The sequence below is a fragment of the Stomoxys calcitrans genome, chromosome 4 (genome assembly GCF_963082655.1).
Source record: "Stomoxys calcitrans chromosome 4, idStoCalc2.1, whole genome shotgun sequence".
Taxonomy (NCBI): Eukaryota; Metazoa; Arthropoda; class Insecta; order Diptera; family Muscidae; genus Stomoxys; species Stomoxys calcitrans.
The window spans coordinates 158,496,316-158,520,721 of NC_081555.1; the positions used below are offsets into that span (position 1 = coordinate 158,496,316).

Consider the following 24,406-nt stretch of genomic DNA (forward strand, 5'->3'; position numbering starts at 1 on the left):
AACCATCCAACAAGTCACCAACTCATGTGCTTTGCTTCGGGTGGTGGTGTTTTTATTTTCTTTGTTCGGCTCGCTCTGCTTTTGACACGTTCGTTTTAATTCAGCTCTCGAGTTTTTCTTTGCCACTCTCTATACTATTACTCTTAAAAATGTTAATGATTTTGGTACCGCAGAGTATTGATTGAACTCATGATCTCATGTTTGGTAGTCTCGCACGCATCCTCTAGCCTACCGACGATGAAATAAATCAATAAGTACTGCTGCACAGTAGTAAGTGTCTTAATTAATTAAAATAAAGAAAACATTAAAAACCACCTTAAAAATTTTTTTTCTGAATATGAATCATATTTTTTATACCGAATTTTCTAAAATAAGTTTAATGAAAATTTTTTGACCGACCAGGGGGCTCGAACTTTGGTTTGCAAGTCGTGAATGGCATGGGAGTTTTATGCGCTACATGGTAGCACGCTATTTTAACGACTACCTCAACTAAATAATTTGTTGAAAGTCATCAAAATTTCAAGAATTTTGTCTGTCTAGACTCTTGTAAAGATTTACTTTCGTACTTCAACAAATAATGTCTTCGATTCAATGCTAAAATTCGTTGAGAATTTTAAATTTCACATACAAATTTGGTAGTTGGTTTTTTCTAAGAGTTATTTTTTCTCTGATGGCAAGTTAAATAAAGTTAAAGAAAAGAAAAATCGATATGCCTACCTACCGTTTTTGGCTAAATCTGTAATGAACACGTACACACGATGAGTACGACCATGATGTGCCATGTAAAATCCCCATAAATAATGAAAATTTCTCAGTTAACGTGGCAACCCTAAAGTAGAGAAAACAGATTGCCACAACTCAGAGAGCGAACAAAATAAAGAGAGATTTAATCCCCAAGACGAGATGTGTCTGACGTTTGTTATAAATAAATCAAGAGCTGACAATATCAAGAAGCAGCAAGCTTTGTTTTCTTTCTTACTTCGTTAAAAAAAAGCTGTTCATGTATTTGTTTACATGTGCATACAACTATTGTATGTGAAGTCTTTATTATTTGGTATGTTGTTTTTTCTTTGCTTTTAGTGCGATCGAGCTTAGTCGGTAAGCTACAGTCCGCACGAGAGGTATTTGTTTTTTGTAAGCGCAAAACAAAAAGAAAAACCGAAAAACAATAAAGATCACAAATACATTAAAGAAAAGAGCGGGCACGGTGCATTATAAACACACGGAAGATAGACAGACATACAATCGAGCAAACATTAGTAAGTCATAGGGGTCTACCCAAGAAATTTTGTATACAAATAACGTGGTGCAGTTCAAATAATACATATGTATGTATGTTTCCTGATTATCTTTGATACATTTTTGTGGGTGTTTGATAATCGTAATCAATACAGTGAGCAAACAAAACGAACTAATTTCCTCACTACCATACACGGGGCGCCAACCATATGTTTAACAATTGAGCAGAGAACCCACAGCAACAAAAAGTAAACCGTACGTAGATCCAATCCAACACAAACTTTATCTTATCTGATTTTTATTGTTGTTGCCTCTTGCCTGTGTGGTGCTTTGTGTGTGATGTGGTGAATTGAAAACATTTTGTGTTTCTCACCACCATACCTTATTGAAGACGAATGTGGCTAATTTACGAAAAAAAAAAACAAATTTATTTTTTGGGGACCTGTGTTTACGTTCAATGATTTTAATAAAAACCAAAGTAGGTGAACTTGACGTTGTGCATATATATGATACCCTATTAACGCCGTGGTTTTTTTCTCCTTTATTCTCTATTATGTCAGCAGTGAATTTCAAAAGTGTAAATAAACACAGTTATTTTATTCAGTGGGAAGAATATTCTATTGCAACGAATTTTTATGGTGAGCAAAGTGTTATGGCTTTATTTTAATGACAATGGATTAACAACAAATTAAATTGAATGCTGGTTGACATTCATTCATAAAAGCAACTATTAAAAGTGAATAAACAAATAAATTCGTTGATTAACCATCAATGTTATGATATTATTGTGATGATACTTGGAATATTAAGTCTAAAGAGTACAAAAAACTACGCAAAATAAATATTTACTTTAATATCAAAATAAAAGAAAAAAATCGTAAAATCAAACCAGAAAACTGAAGCAAAAGATAGTGTTACCAATACTCAAAATAAATTGAGAATCTTGTTTCCATGAATAAAAACGGCCAATAACAACAACTGAAGAGAATCTCAAAGGCAACAACAAACGAAGTGTGTAAGTGTAATGTGACGAAGTTGAAGAAAAACCGTTTACAACAAGTTGATTTACCAATCAAAATTAGATTATACCGAAGCAAAAGTTTGAACTAAAGATGTTATAAAAAACAGCTGAACATTGTGGTTGTTCATAACTTCTGAAGTTATTCGAATCGAAGCTAAAAAAGTTTTAAAATAGTCATAATAGCCCTGTTTTATTTTAGTAATGGAAGCACAAAAATAAAACGCAAAAAAAATGTCCAGTACATGCATGTATGTTTATTCAACATGCGGTGGTATTGCCGTTTGCCAGTCTATCAAAGCAATTCGATATAAAATGTGAAAGTATTTTGAAAAAATTGTGAGTAAAACTTGCAAGACATGTGCGGCATTGCATTTTAATAAAATTTATTAGGAATTGTGCACGTAATTTTATAAATAATTAGTTTATAATTTAACTATTCATATCACAATAGATGTATGTATATCTTCAGTTGGCCACACTTATTTGTGAAAAACACGACATTGCAATCCTGGAGACAAATGTACCAAACAGGGCTGCCAGATTAATATAGGAGAAAATCAGCACTTTTCATGAAAAAATCGGCATTGTTGGCATTTCAATTTTAAAAATCGGCAAAAAATCGGAACATTTTGATAAAAAAAAAAACAAATAAGTAGAAAGGTCTTAAGTTTGGCTTTGGGTATGAACCTACCATAATGGATATATTTTAACGCGGATAAAAAATACATCCTATGTGATTTCCATCGGCACTTTGCTATTTTTGAAGATAAAATTATTCAAAATGCCGAAAAATCGGTAAATCTGGCAGCCCTGGTGCCAGATAGGATTGACATACAGAGAAATTTTCGTGCTCTCAAAATTTTACAACAAAAGTCAAGCTTAAAGGTGTCGGTAATTATTTTATTTTTCTTTAAAGCAAGCAGCTCTGCCGAAAAAATAAAAAATCAAATTTACAGCAAAAAGAAAAGAAATAAAAGAAACAAAGATACACATATTGGAAGCTAATGGTGATTTCGATTCTGAAAAAAAATGTTACACTAATGTTGGACAACATTTTGGGAATGCTGCCTTATCCCCTCTCATAGTTTTACACTTTTTACATTTTCATTCGAACATGTTAATATGCCCGTATATTGTAATTTCAACCAAATAATGCTGTAAAATGTAGCAATGCATCTAATATGCCGTTAGCTAAATAAAACGCGATTACTTTTTCCTTTTTTTATGTATTTCTTTTTAATATTTTGCCAAACATTCTACAAATTGTTTTCTTCTTCTTCTTTTCAACCAAAATTTGCTTGAACGGTGGCATGCACATGAGATGATAGCAGCTGATTTAAAGTGCGGCATTCTCCATCCTAGCCTAGCCACGGTGTAGAAAATGCAGCATTTTTTCACTTTCAGTGAGCAACACCATTACAAACGAACATTTACCCGGTGGTGGGGTTACACTTTTTTGGAGAATCGAACACAAAATTTCGATCTCAGTGCAACATGTCGAAAAAATGCTGCACTTTTTTTCACAATCGAAATCACCATAAGACTGCCGAAACCCTATATACGTGCATTACACCATAGTTTACTTAACGAGAGAGAATTTTAAAGTTTCATTTGTGTGAGCCGTTAAAAGAAGAGTAGTCTCCAATCAGAGGAGCAGAAATGACCATCCCTTTGCGGTAGTGTTGATGGCAATCCACACACATTCATATTCCTTTGTTTTACCCGTGGTTGAGACAGCAAAGAAATTGCCGTTTGTTGTAACTTGAATATATGTGTAAAGAAAGTTGAGTGTTAACTTTCTGTCCGAATTTACTTAACAACGTTACGGCAAGCGATCAGCCGATATAATTTTTGTTTTTTAATTTTCGTCATTAAGCTTGTCAAACTTGTTAAAGTGGTGTAACATACCTCGCGCAGCATTTATGCGTGCATATCAGAGAAAATTAAAATAGGCTGGTTTGTATTGTGTGAGTCACACAACAAATACACGTACGCATCTGAGGGAATAAGTTTACCAACTCTCAACTTAGAACGCGTTTCAGGGCGCAAAACATATGACTTGATTAGAGAAATTCTTTTATTAAAATCATATTAAACCACATCATTGCCAATTTCCATAGGAATTAACTTTGGAAATAACATAAATAAGCTGATTTTTAGGCGCATGATATGTAACTCAGCCAAAAGAACGCTTGTGGGCGCATTAGATTGCTCAAGTACGTATGAGTGCTGCTCGTGGTATGTAACTACAACTTTATTGTTTACATTTTTCTTGCTGGTTTGCAATGTGCGTTTGTTCACATTAAAATTCAAATTGATTTAATAATATACATATTTTAAGCGGTGCTTTAAAAAGATATGAAATAAAAAGAAAAAATGCATGGATGTACAATTTGCTGCATATAGTCCACGATTCACTGAATAAGATTAAGCCAAGCGATCAGCCGACATAAATTTTTTTTTAATTTTTGGCATTGAGAATATCAATGTGTTCTCTTTCTACATTCATTCCTTGTTTACGTTTTCTCCTATATGATGACATTTTCAATCGGCGGATTTGACATCCTTAATGATGTTCATAGGACCTATCCACTTTAAGTTTTTGCATGTGACCTAACCCAATATAAGTGAATCCTGCATTTTATCAGAAAAAAAAATTTGCTGATTATTGTTTGCATTCACAATAGGCAGATTTTGACTATCTTAAAGATGTTCATGGGACCTTTTCACTTTGTGTTTTTGCAAGTGACACAACCTAATGTTAGTGAATCCTGATTTTCTGTTTAGGGAATATTAAACTTGGTAGCCAATAACTTTATACAAAGATGCGTATATTTACTACTAATAGTAACGACCAACGTGGGAAGTAAAAGCGTTCAGTTTGGCAAAGGCCGAATCGTATACATTAATATGAATCGTACTATTCATGGGTCTTAGATGTCATAAAAAATGCCACGTCCAAATCGAATAGAAATCGCGTACCTTACAGGCTTAAGCAAACAAAACGCGCGATCAGTTTATAATAAACCGATTTAGATCATGCTTCAAGTGGATCTTGTAAGTCGAAACAAAAGTCTATGTGCAAAATTTCACCCAAATCGGGTGAGAATTGCTCCTTCTAGATGCTCCAGAAGCCAAAACGAGTGATCGGTTTGTATGAAAGCTATTATGGACCAATTTGAAACGTGCTAAGCACGGTTTGGTGATTCTAGAGGCTCAAAAAGTCAAACCCGAATATCGGATTATATGGCTGCCATATCAGGTTATGGATCGATTTGAACCATGCTCTGTCCAAAATTTCAATCATATCGAACATGAATAGAGTAGAGAGGCTGACCTCTACAGCGCGGAAGTAAAATTGGGAGATCGGTTTATATGACAGGTATTTCCAAAAATAAACCCATTTACAATCCCAACCAAACTACACTAGTGAGAAGTATGAAAATATTAATATACCTCCAACCGATGGTGGAGGGCATAAAAAGAAAGAACAAACAACATTTTAGAGACGAGTATTTTATTGTAACCAGAGATGGTCCGTAAGACGATTTTTTAGGTTTCCGACTGTCAAAAAGTTTTAAAAGTCGAAAACGTCGTATACTTGTATAAAACGTAGAAAAAGTCGCAAACGTCATAAACCTTAATAACTCAGTGTAAAAGTTTGATTTTTAACAAATATTATTGTCACTTATTCGTTGTATATAGAAGAGTTTATATGTAAAAAAATTTCGCAATAAAAGAAATATTAAGTTTTTTTTTTTAATTTTTGCATTTACATTTTTCACACAATAAATTGGAAATATACGCAAATTTCAAGTCAATTTATAAAGTAACGTTTAAGGATTTTTTTGTGAACCAAAAAATCAATAAATTATTAGTTTTCATCAATTATATTTAGAAATTGCAATTATTTTGTATCCTTTTGCAAAATTATTTGCTTCTCCCGTTTTAATTTGCTTTTTGAAAGCTGTTGTAAACGACATATGTTAAAAATGCATGACATCTGAGGAAGTGTCAAGTGAAATGGTACATGGAGTGTTAATTATGTTATTCAATAACAATACTTAAAAGTAACATTACTTATTCAATAAAATACTTAACACGCCATCTTTCATTTCACTTGACATTACCTCACATTAGCATACTTAACACGCCATCTACCATTTCACTTGACACTACCTCAGATGTCATTCATTTTATAACATATGTCGTTGTCAACAGCTGTCAAAAAGCAAATTAAAGCGGGAGAAACAAATAATTTTGCAAAAGGATAAGAAATAATTAATAAATACAAATGTTGCAACCACCCAATAACTCGCAACAGCCAGAGGGATTTAGCGAGGGATTTTGCGTGTGCCACAATTCGTGAAGATCGGTTAACAAATGACCACATTATTGCAATATTGGTAAAAATCGTGTAAACCAACGGTAGCTTTTTCTAATTCTGAACCGATTTTTTCCAATTTCAATATTGTTCGTCTCCAAGAGGAAAAAATTACTTATGCCAAAATTTTTAGTTAATCAGATTCAAAATTCGACATATTTTCGTTCGAATTTTTTTTTTCTGTCAGAAACCTAGTTTTTTGGCTAGGTTTACGACGTTTTCGACGTATGTAATATACGTCGGAAATGTATGCCATATACGTCACTGTTTCTGACAGGCCATCTCTGATTGTAACGTTCTATTGTACGGCAGGGATGGATTGTTATTATGGTGATAAAATCACTTCGGTTATGATAAAACTGGTATAGGATGGCGTTTTTAAGCAAAAACTCGAAAATTATTTTAAGCCAAAAATGTTTTGTTTACAGCAAAAGGCAATTCGTTGAAGGAAAAGATGATTATTTTGGTTTGTTTATTGTGTGCCTCTTCCATTTGACGAAGAGTCTAAAAGGTACTCGTTTTTGATTTTTTCTTTCTGTTAGTAAATCTCTGTCTAAGGGATGACTCTCTTAAGCAAAAAATCAAAACTTCTTTTAAGCCAAAAATGCTTTGTGTACAACAAAAGACCATTTGTTACAGAAAAATATGATTCTTTTGGTTTGTTTATCTTGTGCCTCTTCCATTTGACGGAGAGTCCTAATGGTACTCGTATTTGATTTTTCTTTCAGCTAGTAAATCTCAGTCTGTCAGCAGTCATTATTAGAAGATTCACAATCCCGCATACGATCGGGAAAGTGAAAATTTTCTAAATTTTACCTTAAGCCTGGGCGACCCGGTAGCCGAGTTGGTAGCGTACTTGAAGGGGTCGTGGGTTCGATTCCCGCCAGAAGCCTTGGTCTGTCGCTACTGTGGTATCACAATGGACTTAAAATTGTCCAAGTAAGTCTGTAAAGAACTGCCACTCTTACCTAACCTAACCTACCTTAAGTCTAGTACTAACTTTATTAATGCGAAAATTGCTTATTAATTTTTGGCGCATTCTATTGACAAACAAAGCCACACAACAAAACCAACTATGATGATACAGAGTTACTTGGTCCCAGTTCATGGGCATTTAATTACATTTGCAATTAATTGAAGCGAAATTTGTATTGACGCAGCGACATGTCGCTGATATTTTGCTGAAAGAACTAAGTACCACTTCTGCGGAATGTGTTCGCATTTTCTTTACGTTTGCCCGATGACGTATATTGGCATTACAGTGACACTACTTTAAACCGACTTTCATCACATATGTAGGTCTGACCCAAAATTTTTGCATAAATCTCCAGAACAGACTTGCAGCCCACTGTGCATTATGTGACGTTGTATTTTGGCTCAAAACAACCAAAAAGAAAATAAAATAAAAGAATAAATAATTTTAGAAAGAAAAGTTATAAGGAGAAATATTAAAAAAATAGAAAAACTATGAAAAAATAAATAAAAAATTTGAAAATTGAAAAAAATAAAAAAAGAAAAATGTTTTCTCTTTGTTTATTACTTTTAATTTGTATACCCTCCACCATAGGATGGGGGTATACTAATTTCGTCATTCTGTTTGTAACTCCTCGAAATATTCGTCTAAGACCCCATAAAGTATATATATTCTTGATCGTCATGACATTTTAAGTCGAACTAGCCATGTCCGTCCGTCTGTCTGTTGAAAGCACGCTAACTTTCAAAGGAGTGAAGCTAGCCGCTTGAAATTTTGCACAAATACTTCTTATTAGTGTAGGTCGGTTGGGATTGTAAATGGGCTATATCGGTCCACGTTTTGATACAGCTGCTATATAAACCGATCTGGGATCTTGACTTCTTGAGCCACTAGAGGGCACAATTCTTATCCGATTGGGCTGAAATTTTGCATAATGTGTTTTATTATGACTTCCAAAACTGTGCTGAGTATGGTTCAAATCGGTCCATAACCTGATATAGCTGCCATATAAACCGATCTGGGGTCTTGACTTCTTGAGCCTCAACAGGGAGCAATTCCTATCCGATTTGGCTGAAATATTGCATGACGTGTTTTGTTATGACTTTCAAAAACTGTGCTAAGAATAGTTCAAATCGGTCCATAACCTGATATAGCTGCCACATAAGCCGATCTGGGGTCTTGACTTCTTGAGCCACTAGAGGACGCAATTATTATCCGATTTGGCTGAAATTTTGCATGAGGTATTTTGTTATGACTCTCAGCAACTGTGCTAAGAATAGTTCAAATCGGTCCATAACTTGATATATCTGCCATATAATCTGAGGTCTGGACTTCTTAAGCCACTACAACGGCTTCTCTCATGACCTTTAACATACGTGTCGAAAATGGCATGAATCGGTTTATAGCCTAATGCAGCTCCCCTATAAACCGATCTCCCTATTTTACTCTTCAGCCCCCAAAGTGCGCAATTTTTACTAGATTTGACTGAAATTTTACACAATGACTTTTATTATGGTCTCCAATATTTAGTTCAATTATGGTCCGAAGTGAACCATAACTTGATATTGTTCCAATAACATAGCAATTCCTTTCTTTTATCCTTTGTTTGCGTAAAAACAGATACCGTAGCAAGAGCTCGACAAATGTGATCCATGGTGGAGGGTATATAAGATTCGACTCGGCCGAACTTTGCACGCTTTTACTTGTTTTTACTGGTTTTTTTGATTTTTAAGATTTCTTATTTTTGATTTTTTATACCCACCACCATAGTATGGGGGTATACTAATCTAGTCATTCCGTTTGTAACTCCTCGAAATATTCGTCTCAGATCCCATAAAGCATATATATTCTTGATCCTGTCGACAACTGACTCAGAAGATCTAGCCATGTCCGTCCGTCTATCGAAATCGCGATAGAGGTCGAACGCGTAAAGCTAGGCGCTTGAAATTTTGCACAGATACTTAATATTTATGAAAGTCATTGGGTATTACAAATGGGCCATATCGTTTTAGATTTAGTTATAACTCCCATATAAACCGATCTCGCAATTTGACTTCTTGAGCCCCTAAAGGCCGTAATTTTTGTCCGATTTGGCTGAAATTTTGCACGTGATGGTCCGTTATGACTTCCAACAACTGTGCCAAGTACGGTCTATAACATTATACAGCTTCCAAATCGGTTTATAACTTTATATAGCTCCCATATAAATCGATCTCCCGATTTAAATTCTTGAACCCTTACAAACCGTAATTTTTGTCCGATTTGGCTGAAATTGTAAATTTGATGTTCTGTTACGGTTCAAATCGGACTAAAACCTGATATAGCTCCCATATGAACCGATCTTCCTATTTGACTTCTTGAGCCCTTACAAGCCGCAATTTTCGTCGGATTTGGCTGAAAGTTTGCATGTAGTGTTCCGTTATGACTTTCAACAACTGTGCCATGTGCGTACCAAACCGGTCTAAACCTGATATAGTTCCCATATAAACCGATTTCACGATTTGACTTCTTGAGTCCTTACAAGCCGCAATTTTTGTGTTTTTTTTTAATTTTTTTATTTTCTGTTTTTTCTTTCCTTTATCTTTTTTCACTTTTTTCCACTTAGTAAATTTTTTTATTAAATTTTTCTCGAAACTGTGTGTTGTGATAATTAATTGGAATAATATTTTAAAAAGAAAGGCATATTTCAAAGATTCTTTGTTAGATTTTTCAAAGTTGACTCTAACCACACTAAACTAATATTAACTCCCCATTAGTTATAGCACACAACAGCTAAATGTTAAATATATAAAACAAATCCAACTGTCTGGAAAAAAATGACGAAGGTAATAATAAAAGAATCAAATAATAACAATAACTGATATCGGACCAAACAAAGTCAGGGGAAAAAAGCCCAAAACCAACCAACTCTTTGTTGTATTGCTAGTTCTTTTTCCTTTTTTTTTCGAACTGATAAACAATTTCGAAATAGATGGGCGACTGACTGATGGTCTTAACTGACTTGATTGTCAGTACATAATAAAGCTTTGAGGCTTAAACACCATCACACAGTCTGGCAAGAGTACATTGAAAGAGAACTTTGGAATACAGATATTAACAAAAAAATGTGAGCAGACTAAATAGAATTACACGGCTTTAAAAAAGTTAGAAAAAAAAATAAATAAAACAACGTGTAAATAAAAAATCAATAATTGGAAATAATAAAAAAGTTAATTTTTTAAATCAAATAATAAAAATAATAAAAAAACAATTAAATTAAATTTAAGACATGTATTAATTTTAAAACTAATTTTCCAGTAAATAATCTCATGTTTGTGGATAATTGGAGAAAAAATAGAAAAACTCACTGACAAAGTGGAAAACCAAAAAAAAAATAAAATAATAAAAAGCAAAAAAAAACGATATAATAAAAAAAACACTCGAAAGAATATTAAAAAAATATAAAAGTATTAAATAAATATTAAAAAACAATATATAAAAAATCATAATATGCAATAGTGAACGCACATGGACAAAGAGCATTTAAAAAAATATGAGGAATAAAAAAACATACATGAAAAATTAATTTAGAGAAAAATATTGGGTTGCCCAAGAAGTAATTGCAGATTTTTTAAAAGAAAGTAAATGCATTTTTAATAAATCTTAGAATGAACTTTAATCAAATATAATTTTTTTACACTTTTTTTCTAAAGCAAGCTAAAAGTAACAGCTGATAACTGACAGAAGAAAGAATGCAATTACAGAGTCACAAGCTGTGAAAAAATTTGTCAACGCCGACTATATGAAAAATCCGCAATTACTTTTTGGGCAAACCAATATTATAAAACTTCATTGACTTCGACCAATTGCCTTGCTATCGTTATTTGATAAATTATTGGAAAAGGTTTTACATAGGCAACTGACAGCATACTTCGAGGATAATAATTTGTTATAAGATTTCAGTTTGGATTTAAAAAAGGCAGTGGTACGCAGGAGGCAATAGTCAATGTGGTCAATACAATATGTGAAGGTTTAGATAATGGTTACGGTGGAGTAGCTGGAGTTTTCTATGATCTGTCAAAGGCATTTGACTTGGTAGATCATGAAATATTACTTCGAAAACTACGGTTTTATGGAATTGTTGGAAATGCTCATAAACTGATTGAGAGTTATCTTCGAAACAGGAAACAGTTTGTTCAGATAGATGGATGCAGTAGTAGAATGGAAGATATTCAGTATGGGGTACCTCAGGGCAGCGTGCTAGGTCCCTTGCTGTTTACAGTTTATTTAAATGACATAGCAAATATGAAATTGCATGGAAAATTGATAATGTATGCTGATGATATGAGCCTTTTTTATCCTTATTGTCATGAAGTTATTTTGAAAGCTCAAATTGAACATGATGCCAACGCAATTCATGACTTTGCAAGAATAAATGGATTGGTTTTGAACTCTGAGAAAACTAGGATTGTGCGTTTTCGGCCCCATGCTAGTGGAAGTAATGATTTCAACGTTTCTATTTGTGGGAGAAATGTAATTGAGAACACTTGTTTGAAATATTTAGGGATACACTTTCAGAGCAACCTCTCTTGGAATTCACACATGCAATATTTGAAGTCAAAAGTAACTCCAGCGATTGGCCTGCTTTATAAATTTAAGAATAAATTCGACAAGGATACCAAGCTATTACTATACAATGCCCTTATACATAGCCATTATAACTATTTGCCTATGATATACGCTGGCAAAAAAAACGCAGATTTTAAATCCTTGCAACGGTCCCAAAACAAAGCTCTCCGGATTGTTTACAATCTTCCACAAAGGTATTGTACCGAATTATTATTCAAAAACATATCTAAGACTACTTTGCCAATATGTGGGCTTTACAAAATGCAACTCTTAACATACATGTATAAATCACTAAATAACATTGGCTACCACGTGATAACATTTAATCAAAATCAGACTAGGTTCAACACTAGAAATAGTGACAATCTTCACGTAAAAAGGTGTAGACTTGGAACCACTAGGCAACGAATTGAGCATTCCGGTTGTTCTGAATATAACCATCTTCCTCAAAGTATAAAAAATATTCCCAGAATCTCCAGTTTTAAGTCTAATCTAAAATTGTATCTAATGGATAATATGGAAATGCTTCTAATGTGATATATATTATTTATTATTTTCTTGCTTCGTAAACTTTTTTTGTTCATTTTTTTTTTATTTATATTTACAATGTATTAAAAACTAAAAATTGAAAAAGTTTTTATTGCCAACTCGCCCCAAAAATGTCCATGTGGCGCTGGGGCATTATATTTTATGTATTGGAGTACTATGTAATAAATGAATTTAATAAAAAAAAAAAAAAAAAAAAAGTGGAAAAAAAATATAAATATTCCAAAAAAGTAAGAAAAATAAAAAAACAATAATTAAAAAAAGACAAACTTAGTAATAAATAACAACAAAGATAAAAATAAACTTATTAATATTAAGCACATAAAAAATTAATTAAGAAAAACTAAAATTTGTAAAATGTGGAAAAAACTCAAATATAAAAAAAATTGTATTTATATAAAAACAATTCAAATATAAATTTTTCATTTAGTTTTATTATTCTAAAAGATTTAGATTTGTAAAAATGTGCAAAATAAAAATTATAATAAACAATATCCTTATTTGTTTATTATAATAAATTAAATTTAAATGAAAAAAATGAAATTCTTAAAAAATTAAGAAAAATGTATATATTTATTTTATTTCGTTTCTTTATTCGTTCCAGTTGTTTAGACGTTTTTTTTTTAATTTTTATTTATTTATCTGAATTTTATTTTCAATTTTGAATTTTTTAGTTTTTAATACACGGCTTTAAAAAAGTTAGAAAAAAAAATAAATAAAACAACGTGTAAATAAAAAATCAATAATTGGAAATAATAAAAAAGTTAATTTTTTAAATCAAATAATAAAAATAATAAAAAAACAATTAAATTAAATTTAAGACATGTATTAATTTTAAAACTAATTTTCCAGTAAATAATCTCATGTTTGTGGATAATTGGAGAAAAAATAGAAAAACTCACTGACAAAGTGGAAAACCAAAAAAAAAATAAAATAATAAAAAGCAAAAAAAAACGATATAATAAAAAAACACTCGAAAGAATATTAAAAAAATATAAAAATATTAAATAAATATTAAAAAACAATATATAAAAAATCATAATATGCAATAGTGAACGCACATGGACAAAGAGCATTTAAAAAAATATGAGGAATAAAAAACATACATGAAAAATTAATTTAGAGAAAAATATTGGGTTGCCCAAGAAGTAATTGCAGATTTTTTAAAAGAAAGTAAATGCATTTTTAATAAAACTTAGAATGAACTTTAATCAAATATAATTTTTTTACACTTTTTTTCTAAAGCAAGCTAAAAGTAACAGCTGATAACTGACAGAAGAAAGAATGCAATTACAGAGTCACAAGCTGTGAAAAAATTTGTCAACGCCGACTATATGAAAAATCCGCAATTACTTTTTGGGCAAACCAATATTATAAAACTTCATTGACTAAGTGGAAAAAAAATATAAATATTCCAAAAAAGTAAGAAAAATAAAAAAACAATAATTAAAAAAAGACAAACTTAGTAATAAATAACAACAAAGATAAAAATAAACTTATTAATATTAAGCACATAAAAAATTAATTAAGAAAAACTAAAATTTGTAAAATGTGGAAAAAACTCAAATATAAAAAAAATTGTATTTATATAAAAACAATTCAAATATAAATTTTTCATTTAGTTTTATTATTCTAAAAGATTTAGATTTGTAAAAATGTGCAAAATAAAAATTATAATAAACAATATCCTTATTTGTTTATTATAATAAATTAAATTTAAATGAAAAAAATTAAATTCTTAAAAAATTAAGAAAAATGTATATATTTATTTTATTTCGTTTCTTTATTCGTTCCAGTTGTTTAGACGTTTTTTTTTAATTTTTATTTATTTATCTGAATTTTATTTTCAATTTTGAATTTTTTAGTTTTTAATACTTTTAGTTTTGTTATTTATTTTTTTATTTTTTTTCTTATTTTTTATTGTTTTTTTTTTCATTTTTTATTTGTTTTATTTCTTTTTTAGTACATTTCTTAATTTTTTTTAATCTTAAAATACAAATGCCTTTATATTGTATTTTTGTTTTAAATTTTTTATTTCTTTCAATTGTTTAATTTTTTGATTTAGTTTTTTTTTTATATTTCTTTTCTTTTTTTAATTGTTTATTTTTCCTTTTATTTCTTGTTTTTATTTGTTTTATTGCTAATTTATTTCTTTAAATTTTATCAAATACTTTCGTTTTTTTGTTTTTTTATTTATTTTTTTTTTAATATTTTTAATACTTTTAATTTTGAATTTATTTTTTTTTTTTGTATTTGTAATTTCTTTTTGTTAAATTTGTTATTTTTTAATTTTTTTATTTTTACTTTATCCATTTTTTTTAACTTTTATTATTTTTACCTTTCATTTCTTAATTTTTATTTTGTTAGTTTTGTTTTATTTTTAATTATTTTTTCTTTTTTTTATTTTGTTTACTTTTTTATTTTTTTTTTTTTTTTAAATATATTTCAGAATTTTTTTTAAATTCTTAATTAATTTTTATTTGTCTCTATTTTTTTCCTATATTGCCTATATTTTTTGAAATATTTATTTTTTCTAATTTTTTATTTTTTACAATTTATAATTTTTTAATTTTTTTTATTTTTTGTGATATTTTTTAATTTTTATTTTTTGTGATATTTTTTATTTTTTTAATTTATTTCTTAACATTTTTTCAAACACTTTCTTCTTTGTTTGCTTTCTTATTTATCTTCAATATTTTTTGTCATTTTAATTTTTAATTTCTTTTTGTTAAATTTGTTATTTTTTAATTTTCTTATTTTAACTTTTTTAACTATTTGTAATGTTTTTTCTTAATTTTATCAATTTTATAACTTTTATTTTTTTAATATTTTGACTTTTTATTTTTTTCTATTTTTAATCTTTTTAGTTCTGTTATACTTTTACTTTTTAATTTTTTTTAACTTTTATTATTTTTATCTTTTTTTATATTTACTTTTTGTTTCTTTTTTTACTTTCTTTTTTAATTTTTTAATATATTTCTTATTTTTTTTAAATTTTTTTTAATATTTTCTTTAGCTCTTAATTTTTATTTATCTTTTTAAATTTGTTATTGCTTATATTTTTTTTATTTTTTGAAGTATTTATTTTTTTAATTTTTTATTTTTTAAAATTCTTTTATTATTTTATTTTTTAATTTTTTTATTTCTTTTATATTTTTAGTAGTTAATTTTTTCTTTAATCTCTTGATTTTTCTTTTTATATTTGTAATTTCTTTTAACTCTATTTTTTTTCTTAATTTTTTTTACTATTTTTAATTTTTTTTAGTTAATCTCTTGATTTTTTTTCAAATTTGTAATTTTTTTTAACTCTATTTTTTTCTTAATTTTTTAAATATTTTTAATTTTTTCTAACCTTTTATTATGGATTTTTTTTTTCATTTTATTTTTTCATATACTATTTTTGTAGTTTTTAATAAGCGTTTATTTCTTTTTTTAATTTATTTAGTATTTCATTTTCATTCATTTTAGTTTTTTTTTAATTTCTCTAATTTCTTTCTTTAATTTTTTTACTTTAATTTTTTGATTATTTTAATGTTTTATCTTTTTTTAAAATTTTTTGATTTTTATATTTTGTATTTTTAGATTATTTGTTTTTTGTTTTTTTATTCTTTGATTTTTTTTTTATTATTTTTGTTTTCTTATTTTTATTTTATTTTTATTTTTTTATATTGTTTTTTTATTTTTAATTTTTTTTATTTAGAAAAATCAAAAATATTTAAACATTAAGTTGAATGTAAAAAAAAAAAATTTAATAAAAAACGAAAACATGTAATATACAATAAAATATATTAAATAATGGAAAATAAAAAAAATACAGAAATTTTAAATATATGGTTTTTATTTTTATTTCTATTTATTTTATTTGTTTTTTTTTTGATTTTTTTTTTCTTTTTTTAATTTATTTTAGTTTTTAAATTCCACTTAAATAGTGAATTTCTTATCATTTTTAGAAAAACATGTAAAAATATATTTTTGTTATTTGTTTCCCTTTTGAGACAAGCTTTATTGTCGAACATTTTTGCAAGGGAAAAGGAAAGCCATTTATAATTTTTGATTTCTTTTTTTCCTCTACTTTTTTAATTAATTAATTTTATTTAAGAAAATTAAAAAATGTAAATGATGAATTTAAATGTGTTAAATGTTTTCAACAAAAATTTTGAATGAAAACGTTTTTTGCAATACAAAAACATTTAAAATACTAAAAAAGGAAAAAATAATAAAAAATTTAGGAAAAATTAAAATAATGTTTCCCCAATTTTTTAAAGTGAAAATTATTTAAAAATAAAATAAATTAAAATAAAAAGAAAAATCAAAAAATAAATAAATAGTAGAATAGTTTATTTATTTTTTCTATTGTTTCTATTTGATTTAATTTTTCACTTAGGCAATAAAAAAAAAATTAAAAAAAAAAAAAAAAATAAGAAACAAAAAAATTTTCTAACTGTTTATTATTTTCAATTTTTTGTACTGTTTTTTAGATTTTTAAAATTTCTTATTTTTTTATTCATTTTTTGTATTCTTAAGATTTCTTATTTTTAAATTTTTTATTTTGTATTCTTTTATTATTATTTGTTTTTATTATTTACTTTTATTTTTTTTATTATTTTATTTTTATTTTTTTTATATTTTTATATTTTTATTATTATTGTATTTTTTAAATTTTTTGTTTTTTTCTTCCTTTGGATTTGTTCTCTCTTTTCCACTCAGTCAATTTTTAATCAAATGTTTCTCCAAACTGTGTGTTGTGACAATGAATTGGAAAAATATTTTAAAAAGCAAGGCATATTTCAAAGATGATTTTTTTTATATTTTCAAGATTGAATTTTGTGTTTTTAATTTTTTTTTTGTTATGTTTTTATTGTTGTCTTTTTTTAAATTTCGGAAAAATTCAATTAAATCATTGAGAGCTTTATGGCCTTTGCTGCATAAAACCTCATCACTAAACTACAAAAACAAGAACCACCTCTACAAAAGAGTTATTAGAGCCATTTTAACATATGCCTATCCTGTGCGGTATAAGGCTGCAAAAGTTCATTTGAAAAAATTTCAAATAATATAAAATAAATGCTTTAAAATAATAATAAAAAAAACATTGGAGATATCCACTATCACTGCTTCATTCTGAAACCAAATGCCAGAAATTTGCTGAGTTCATAGGCAAACTAAATTCCAATTATTTTTGTAAAATAAGTAAGTCCACTTATCCATTGATAAGATTTTGTATGGAATCCAATAAATTGAATTATTATTGGTGTATTAACTAATAACTTATCGAATTTGAAAAGATATGATTACGCTAGACTAGTTAGGTTAATTATCTTTTGTTACATATGTACGAGTATTTTTAGGTTATATTTGCACTTGTTTCTGTTCTCGAATAAAGGTTTTAGCCTAAGTTTTGCCTTTGGACATATATAATAAAAACCTTTTAAATAAATTAAAGACACCGAATTTTTTATCTGCTGTAATATTCTTTTGATAAACTTTTTTTTAATACTTTTATTTTTTTAATTTATTCTTTTTGTTCTTAGACAGTGATTTTTTATTTTCTTAATTAATTTTTTTTTATTTTATTTTTTTTAATTATACTTATGGTTTTTTAATTTTTTTTTATTTATGTGTCTTTTTTACTTTGACAATGAATTTTTAAATTTTTTTATTTTTTTATATTTTTTTTTTTTAATTTTTTTATATACTTAAATTTTTTTTTTAATAAAAAAAATTAATACGAAATTATGAAAATTAAAATATGTAAATGTGGTCAAAATAAAAAAACTAAAAAAAATAAAATAAATATGAAACAATAAAACTTAAATAAATAAATGCATATCTTGTAAAATAAAAAACAAAAAAAAAAAGTGTTCTTTTCCCGGCATATCTTCTTAGGCCAAAAATGATATAAGATAAGATTTGCTCTGCTATTGGAGGGATGTCAAGATATGATCCGGTTTAGACCACAATTAAATTATATGTTGGAGACCTGTGTAAAATGTCAGCCAATTCGAATAAGAATTGCGCCCTTTGGAGGCTCAAGAAGTAAAATAGATAGATCGATTTATATGCGAGCTGTATCGGGCTATAGACCTATTCAGACCATAATAAACACGTATGTTGATGGTCATGAGTGGATCCGTCGTACAAAATTGCAGGCAAATCGGATAATAATTGCGACCTCTAGAGGCTGAAGAAGTCAAGATCCCAGATCGGTTTATATGGCAGCTATATCAGGTTATGAATCGAATTGAATCATACCTGGCACAGTTGTTGGATATCATTATAAAACACGTCGTGCAAAATTTCATTCCAATCAGATAAGAATTGCGCTCTCTAGAGGCTCAAGAAGTCAAAACCCAAGATTGGTTTATATGGCAGCTATGGGGTATAAAAATAAATTACAAAAATTTTAACTTCTATTTCTAATTTGTCCTTTTTTAATTTTTTATTTCCTTTATTAATTTTACTTTTATTCTTTTAAATTACTTTTATTCTTTACATTTATTTTTTTTTCTTTCTTTTTCTTTCTTTTTTTTTTTTGTTTATTTAATTTTTATACCCACCACCGTAGTATAGGGGGTATGTTCATTTAGTCATTCCGTTTGCAACACATCGAAATATCAATTTCCGACCCTACAAAGTATATATATTTCGATGTCTGTGTATCTGCCCGTGCGTCTGTTGTAATCTCTCTGCAGCCTTCAAAAATTGAGGTGAAATTTGGCACAGATACGTTTTTTGATGCACGCTGGTTAAGTTCTTAAACGGGCCAAATCGGACAATATTTGGATACAGCTGCTATATAGACCGATCCTCCGATAAAGGGTCTTATGCCCATAAATGGTTTATTTTTATCCGATTTCGCTGAAATTTGAAACAGTGAGTAGTTTAAGGCTTCCCGACATCTAACCCAAATATGGTTCAGATCGGACTATATTTATATATAGCTGCCATATATACCCATCTGCCGATAAAGGGTTTGAAGCCCATAAAAGCTTTATTTTTTAACCGATTTCGCTGAAATAGGGTAATTTTACGTCTCCCAACATAAGACCCAAATATGGTTCAAATCGGACTATATTTAGATATAGCTGCCATATAGACCGATCTGCCGATAAAGGGTCTGAAGCCCATAAAAGCTCTATTTATTACCCGATTTCGCTGGAATTTTAAACAGATTTAGGTCTCCTGATATCCGTCCCAAATATGGTTCGGATATGATTCTATTTAGATATAGCTGCGATACAGACCGATCTCCCGATAAAGGGTCTGAAGCCCATAAAAGCTCTATTTTTTATCCGATTTCGCTGAAATTTGAAACAGTGGGTAGTTTTAGGCCACCTGCCATTCGAACCAAATATGGTAAAGATCGGACTGTATTTAGATATAGCTGTAATATAGACCGATGCCGGTTAAGGGTCTGAAAAAAAGGTTTATTTATTACCCGATTTTGTTGAAATTTGAAATACAAAATTCAACAGTGACTTATATTTATTAGACCACTTAATGCCCGTGCCGAATTTGAGCACATAAGTTATCCAATTTTCATCGGATTGTGACGAAACGGGGTTTATATATATATATATATATATATGGAGGCCACCGTAGCGCAGAGGTTAGCATGTCCGCCTATGACGCTAAACGCCTGGGTTCGAATCCTGGCGAGACCATTAGAAAAAATTTTAAGCGATAGTTTTCCCCTCCTAATGCTGGCAACATTTGTGAGGTACTATGTCATGTAAAACTTCTCTCCAAAGAGGTGTCGCACTGCGTCACGCCGTTCGGACTCTGCTATAAAAAAATCTTTATCATTGAGCTTGAACATGAATCGGAAAGCACTCCTTAGTGGAATGTTCATGGACAAAATTTGTATTTTTTGGTTTATATATATACCCTAAGTGGTGATAATCCAAAGTTCGGCCCGACCGAACTTAATGCCTTTTTACTTGTTTTGTTCATTTTTTTTATTTTAATTTTTATTATATTTATTTTAATTTTTGTTTTCCATTTCGGCAATTATTTATTTTTTAATTTCTTTTAATTTTGTTTTATCTATTTTTTATTTTTTTTATATATTTTTACATATTTTTATTTATTTTTCTCTAATTTATTTTTACTTTATTTTATTATTTAATTTTTTTATTCTAATTATTTTTTTATTGGTTTGTATTTTTTTTTCAATTTTTATTATTTTTTTGTTTATTTTTTTTTCATTTTATTTTTTATTTATTTCATTTTATTTTTTTTTTCAAATTTTATTTATTTTTCAAATTTTATTTATTTTTTGGTTTTATTTATTTTTTTTTTTAATTTTTTTTCTAGAATGTTTAAATATTGTTTTTTAGTACTGTCGTTTCTTTTTTATTTTTACACTGATTAAAGTGATAAACAAAAATTACATATTAATTTTTATTCTTATTATTTGTCCTTGAGTGTTTTTTTTTCCAAAGGATTTTTTACAAAATCCCATTTCCAAAAAAAAAATTGATTATAAGCCAATTTTGTCATAGGAAAACACAACAACATGCCCGCTATCACCATTTTCTTATCATTTTCCATATTTTTCTTTCTTTCTTCCAGACAAAAATCGCACACTCACACACATTTGGCAACGGCAACGACCAATATATAATACCAAATGACAGCCACTGGAGTAATTGGCGGTAACGTAGACCCTAACACCTACCCCGCCACAAATGGCAGTAGCATTCCGCATAACATCAACGGACTGGATTTAAATATGTCCCATAACAACGATATTTTTTCTTCGCCGCTTGGTTCCCCCGCATCAACCAATGGCATTGAATTAACCGAACATTTCTATATAAACAATAGCAACAAAAAGAAACATAATCTCAAGATACAGGTGCAGTTAAATGCCAGTGGAATTTATTTGAGGCGGGAGACCGCGGAACATGATCAGATCACTGAACAGTTAATACGCCTGGAGGATGTTATTGGCAGTCATTGTGGTGGCAAAATAAAGAAACAGGTGCGAGGGGTGCTGAACTCTTGCAAGCGTAGCAAAAATGCCGATGAGGAGCAGCATCACAGCGAAGGATCCACCGGAAGCCAACCACCCGATCACAACGATATATCCGCCTATTTGTATATCTATGCCTATGTGAAGAAGGATAAGCCACTGAGGCGCATGCGCACTGTTAGAATCTTGAGATTTCGCTCTTTCCTTAGCTATGAAGACAATCTGAAGTCAGCTGAGCGCTGGCAGCGGGCCATTATGATTAACAAGGGCACAGAACTACATTCGGGAGGCTTTGCCAAACCTTTGCTTATACTTCTCAATCCCAAATCGGGTTCGGGCAAAGGCAGGGTATTGTTTCAGAAACAAGTGGCCCCCGTCTTTAAAGAAGCTCAGATCCAATATGAGTTGGTGGTTACCACCCATGCCAATTATGCCAGAGAATTGATAAGACGACGCAATGATTTGACTCAAAAATACAGTGGCATAGTGGTGGCCTCAGGTGATGGTTTGTTTTTCGAAGTGCTAAATGGCATTATGGAACGCCCTGACTGGCGAGTGCTGGCCCGTGATCTGCCCTTGGGCATTATACCCTGTGGCTCGGGCAATGGTCTAGCCAAGAGCATAGCCCATCTTTACGACGAGCCCTATGAGCCAAAACCCATTGTAAATTCCTCCCTGGCCTGTGTGTCCGGCAACTGGACTCATTTAGATGTGGTGCGTGTGCAGGTGGCCAATAAGAAACAGCAAAGTGAAATGTATTCCTTCCTCTCTATAGGCTGGGGCCTTATAGCCGACATTGATATTGAAAGTGAACGGTTGAGGTCCATAGGAGCCCAAAGGTTTACCATATGGTCCATACATCGTGTCTTAAAATTGAGAACCTACAAGGGAAAGCTTTCCTATTTACCTTGGAAGAGAAAAGAAGTGCCAGTTGCCCCCATCTCCTCAAAAGCCAATCGCAAATCTGGTCCCCCCTCCATACTCACCCGCTTTCATGATGCTTTGGACGAAGAGCAGGACTTTAAGGATGCCCATGAGGTAGATAATGATGAATTTGCCGATACTCTCTCTCAATCCACGTATCGGCCCGATAGTTGGGCCTCGGCCAAATCAAATGTCACCGCCTATTACTCCATACCGGGGCACTCCTTGAGATCAAACCGGAGCACTATAACCATACAAAGTAAAATTGAGGCAGCCAATGCCGAATACAATACCAAGGCCCTGCAATCCAATATACCTGCCCTAAACGAACCGCTGCCCGCCGAGGAGTGGCGAAGTGAAGAGGGTGAATATGTTATGGTACATGCCGCCTATACCAGCCATTTAGCTGCGGATTGCCTATTTGCTCCCGATTCCAAACTCAATGATGGCATCATTTATTTGGTCATCATACGAGCAGGTGTATCAAAATCCCAGTTGATACATTTCCTGTTGAACCTCAGCTCAGGCACCCATTTAACAGAGGCCCCTACCGCCCACATACAGGTAATACCAGTGAGCGCTTTTCGCATAGAACCCACCGAGGAAATGGAGGATGGCATTATGAATGTCGATGGTGAACGAGTGCCCTATGGTAACCTGCAAGCGGAAATATTTCCGGGTATTATAAAAGTCATGGTGCCCAGTGGACAGATGAAGGATTAGTAGGTGTACAGTATTATTATTTTGTTTTAATGTATTCCTGAATTCTACTAAAGCTGTGAGACACCTTCGGGCCTTACCCCATGTCATGCATCCAAACATTAGAGTTTAAACATATTTTTTTGTTTGTTATAGAATTAAGCATTAAGTTCAAAGTGGCTTATGCAACACTTTGTGATAAGAAACCATTAGGTGCTGAAGTTAATATAAATGCAAACATAATCTTAAATCTTTAATTGATAAGTGCTACCAAGTTGGCAGAATGTACGAAAATTTTTTTTATAAATAATTTAATAAACAAATGAATATACAAAACAAAATAAATTTATTTATAAGTGGGGGAATGTATCAAAAAGTATGAAAATGATCAAGAGAGAACGAGAGAAGCATTTGAAATAACAGAGGAATTTAATTTCTCTCAAAATTTGACAGCAAATGTTAAGCTTTTATAGGTATCGTTAATTATTTTATTTATCTTCAAAGCAAGAAGCTCTGTCGAAAAAAACTAAAAAAAACAAATTTACAGCAAAAAGAAAAGAAAGAAAGATACACATATTGGAAGCTAAGACTGCCAAAGCCCTACACCCAGAGAAAAGTTGATACCAAACGTGTTGATTTCAGTACCATACGGTATTGATAGTAAAACAACACCGTATGGTGCAAAAACAATGCCGGATGGTATGGAAGAAACATAAAATGATTAGTAACGTTTGGTTCTAGACTTATTACTGAACTGGTATTGGTTTAAATACCAATCCGGTATTGGTTTTAGTACCAAACCAGAAAAAAGTTGATACCAAACGTGCTCTTTTCAGTACCATATAGTATTGATAGTAAAGCAACACCGTATGTTGCAAAAACAATGCCGGATGGTATGCAAGAAACATAAAATGATTAGTAACGTTTGGTACTAGTCTTATTACCGAACTGGAATTAGTTTTAATACCAATCTCTTATTAGTTTAAGGACGAGACCGTTATTGGTTTTAGTACCTAACCGTTATTGATTATTCCA

The 24,406-nt window shown here is 30.0% G+C and overlaps 2 protein-coding genes across 12 annotated transcripts in view; one reads left to right on the forward strand and one right to left on the reverse strand.

Annotated features, from left to right (window-relative positions):
- LOC106081993 (ecotropic viral integration site 5 ortholog) overlaps window positions 1-24,406 on the reverse strand; it is a 157,698-nt gene that overhangs the window by 60,568 nt on the left and 72,724 nt on the right. The gene's annotated exons all lie outside the window — the stretch shown is intronic.
- On the forward strand, window positions 1,099-24,261 carry LOC106081848 (sphingosine kinase 2). 6 transcript variants are annotated; one of them, XM_059366190.1, is made up of 3 exons: window positions 1,099-1,259; window positions 1,800-1,877; window positions 21,346-24,261. In XM_059366190.1, exon 3 carries the CDS (start codon window positions 21,404-21,406, stop codon window positions 23,393-23,395), a length of 1,992 nt encoding a protein of 663 aa, XP_059222173.1. In that variant the 5' UTR covers window positions 1,099-1,259; window positions 1,800-1,877; window positions 21,346-21,403; the 3' UTR covers window positions 23,396-24,261. The 6 variants fall into 6 exon arrangements, with proteins under 6 accessions (XP_059222173.1, XP_059222171.1, XP_013099536.1 ...); XM_059366188.1 differs by lacking the exon at window positions 1,800-1,877 and adding an exon at window positions 7,373-7,583; XM_013244091.2 differs by lacking the exon at window positions 1,099-1,259 and adding an exon at window positions 1,522-1,717 and having other exon boundaries at window positions 1,803-1,877.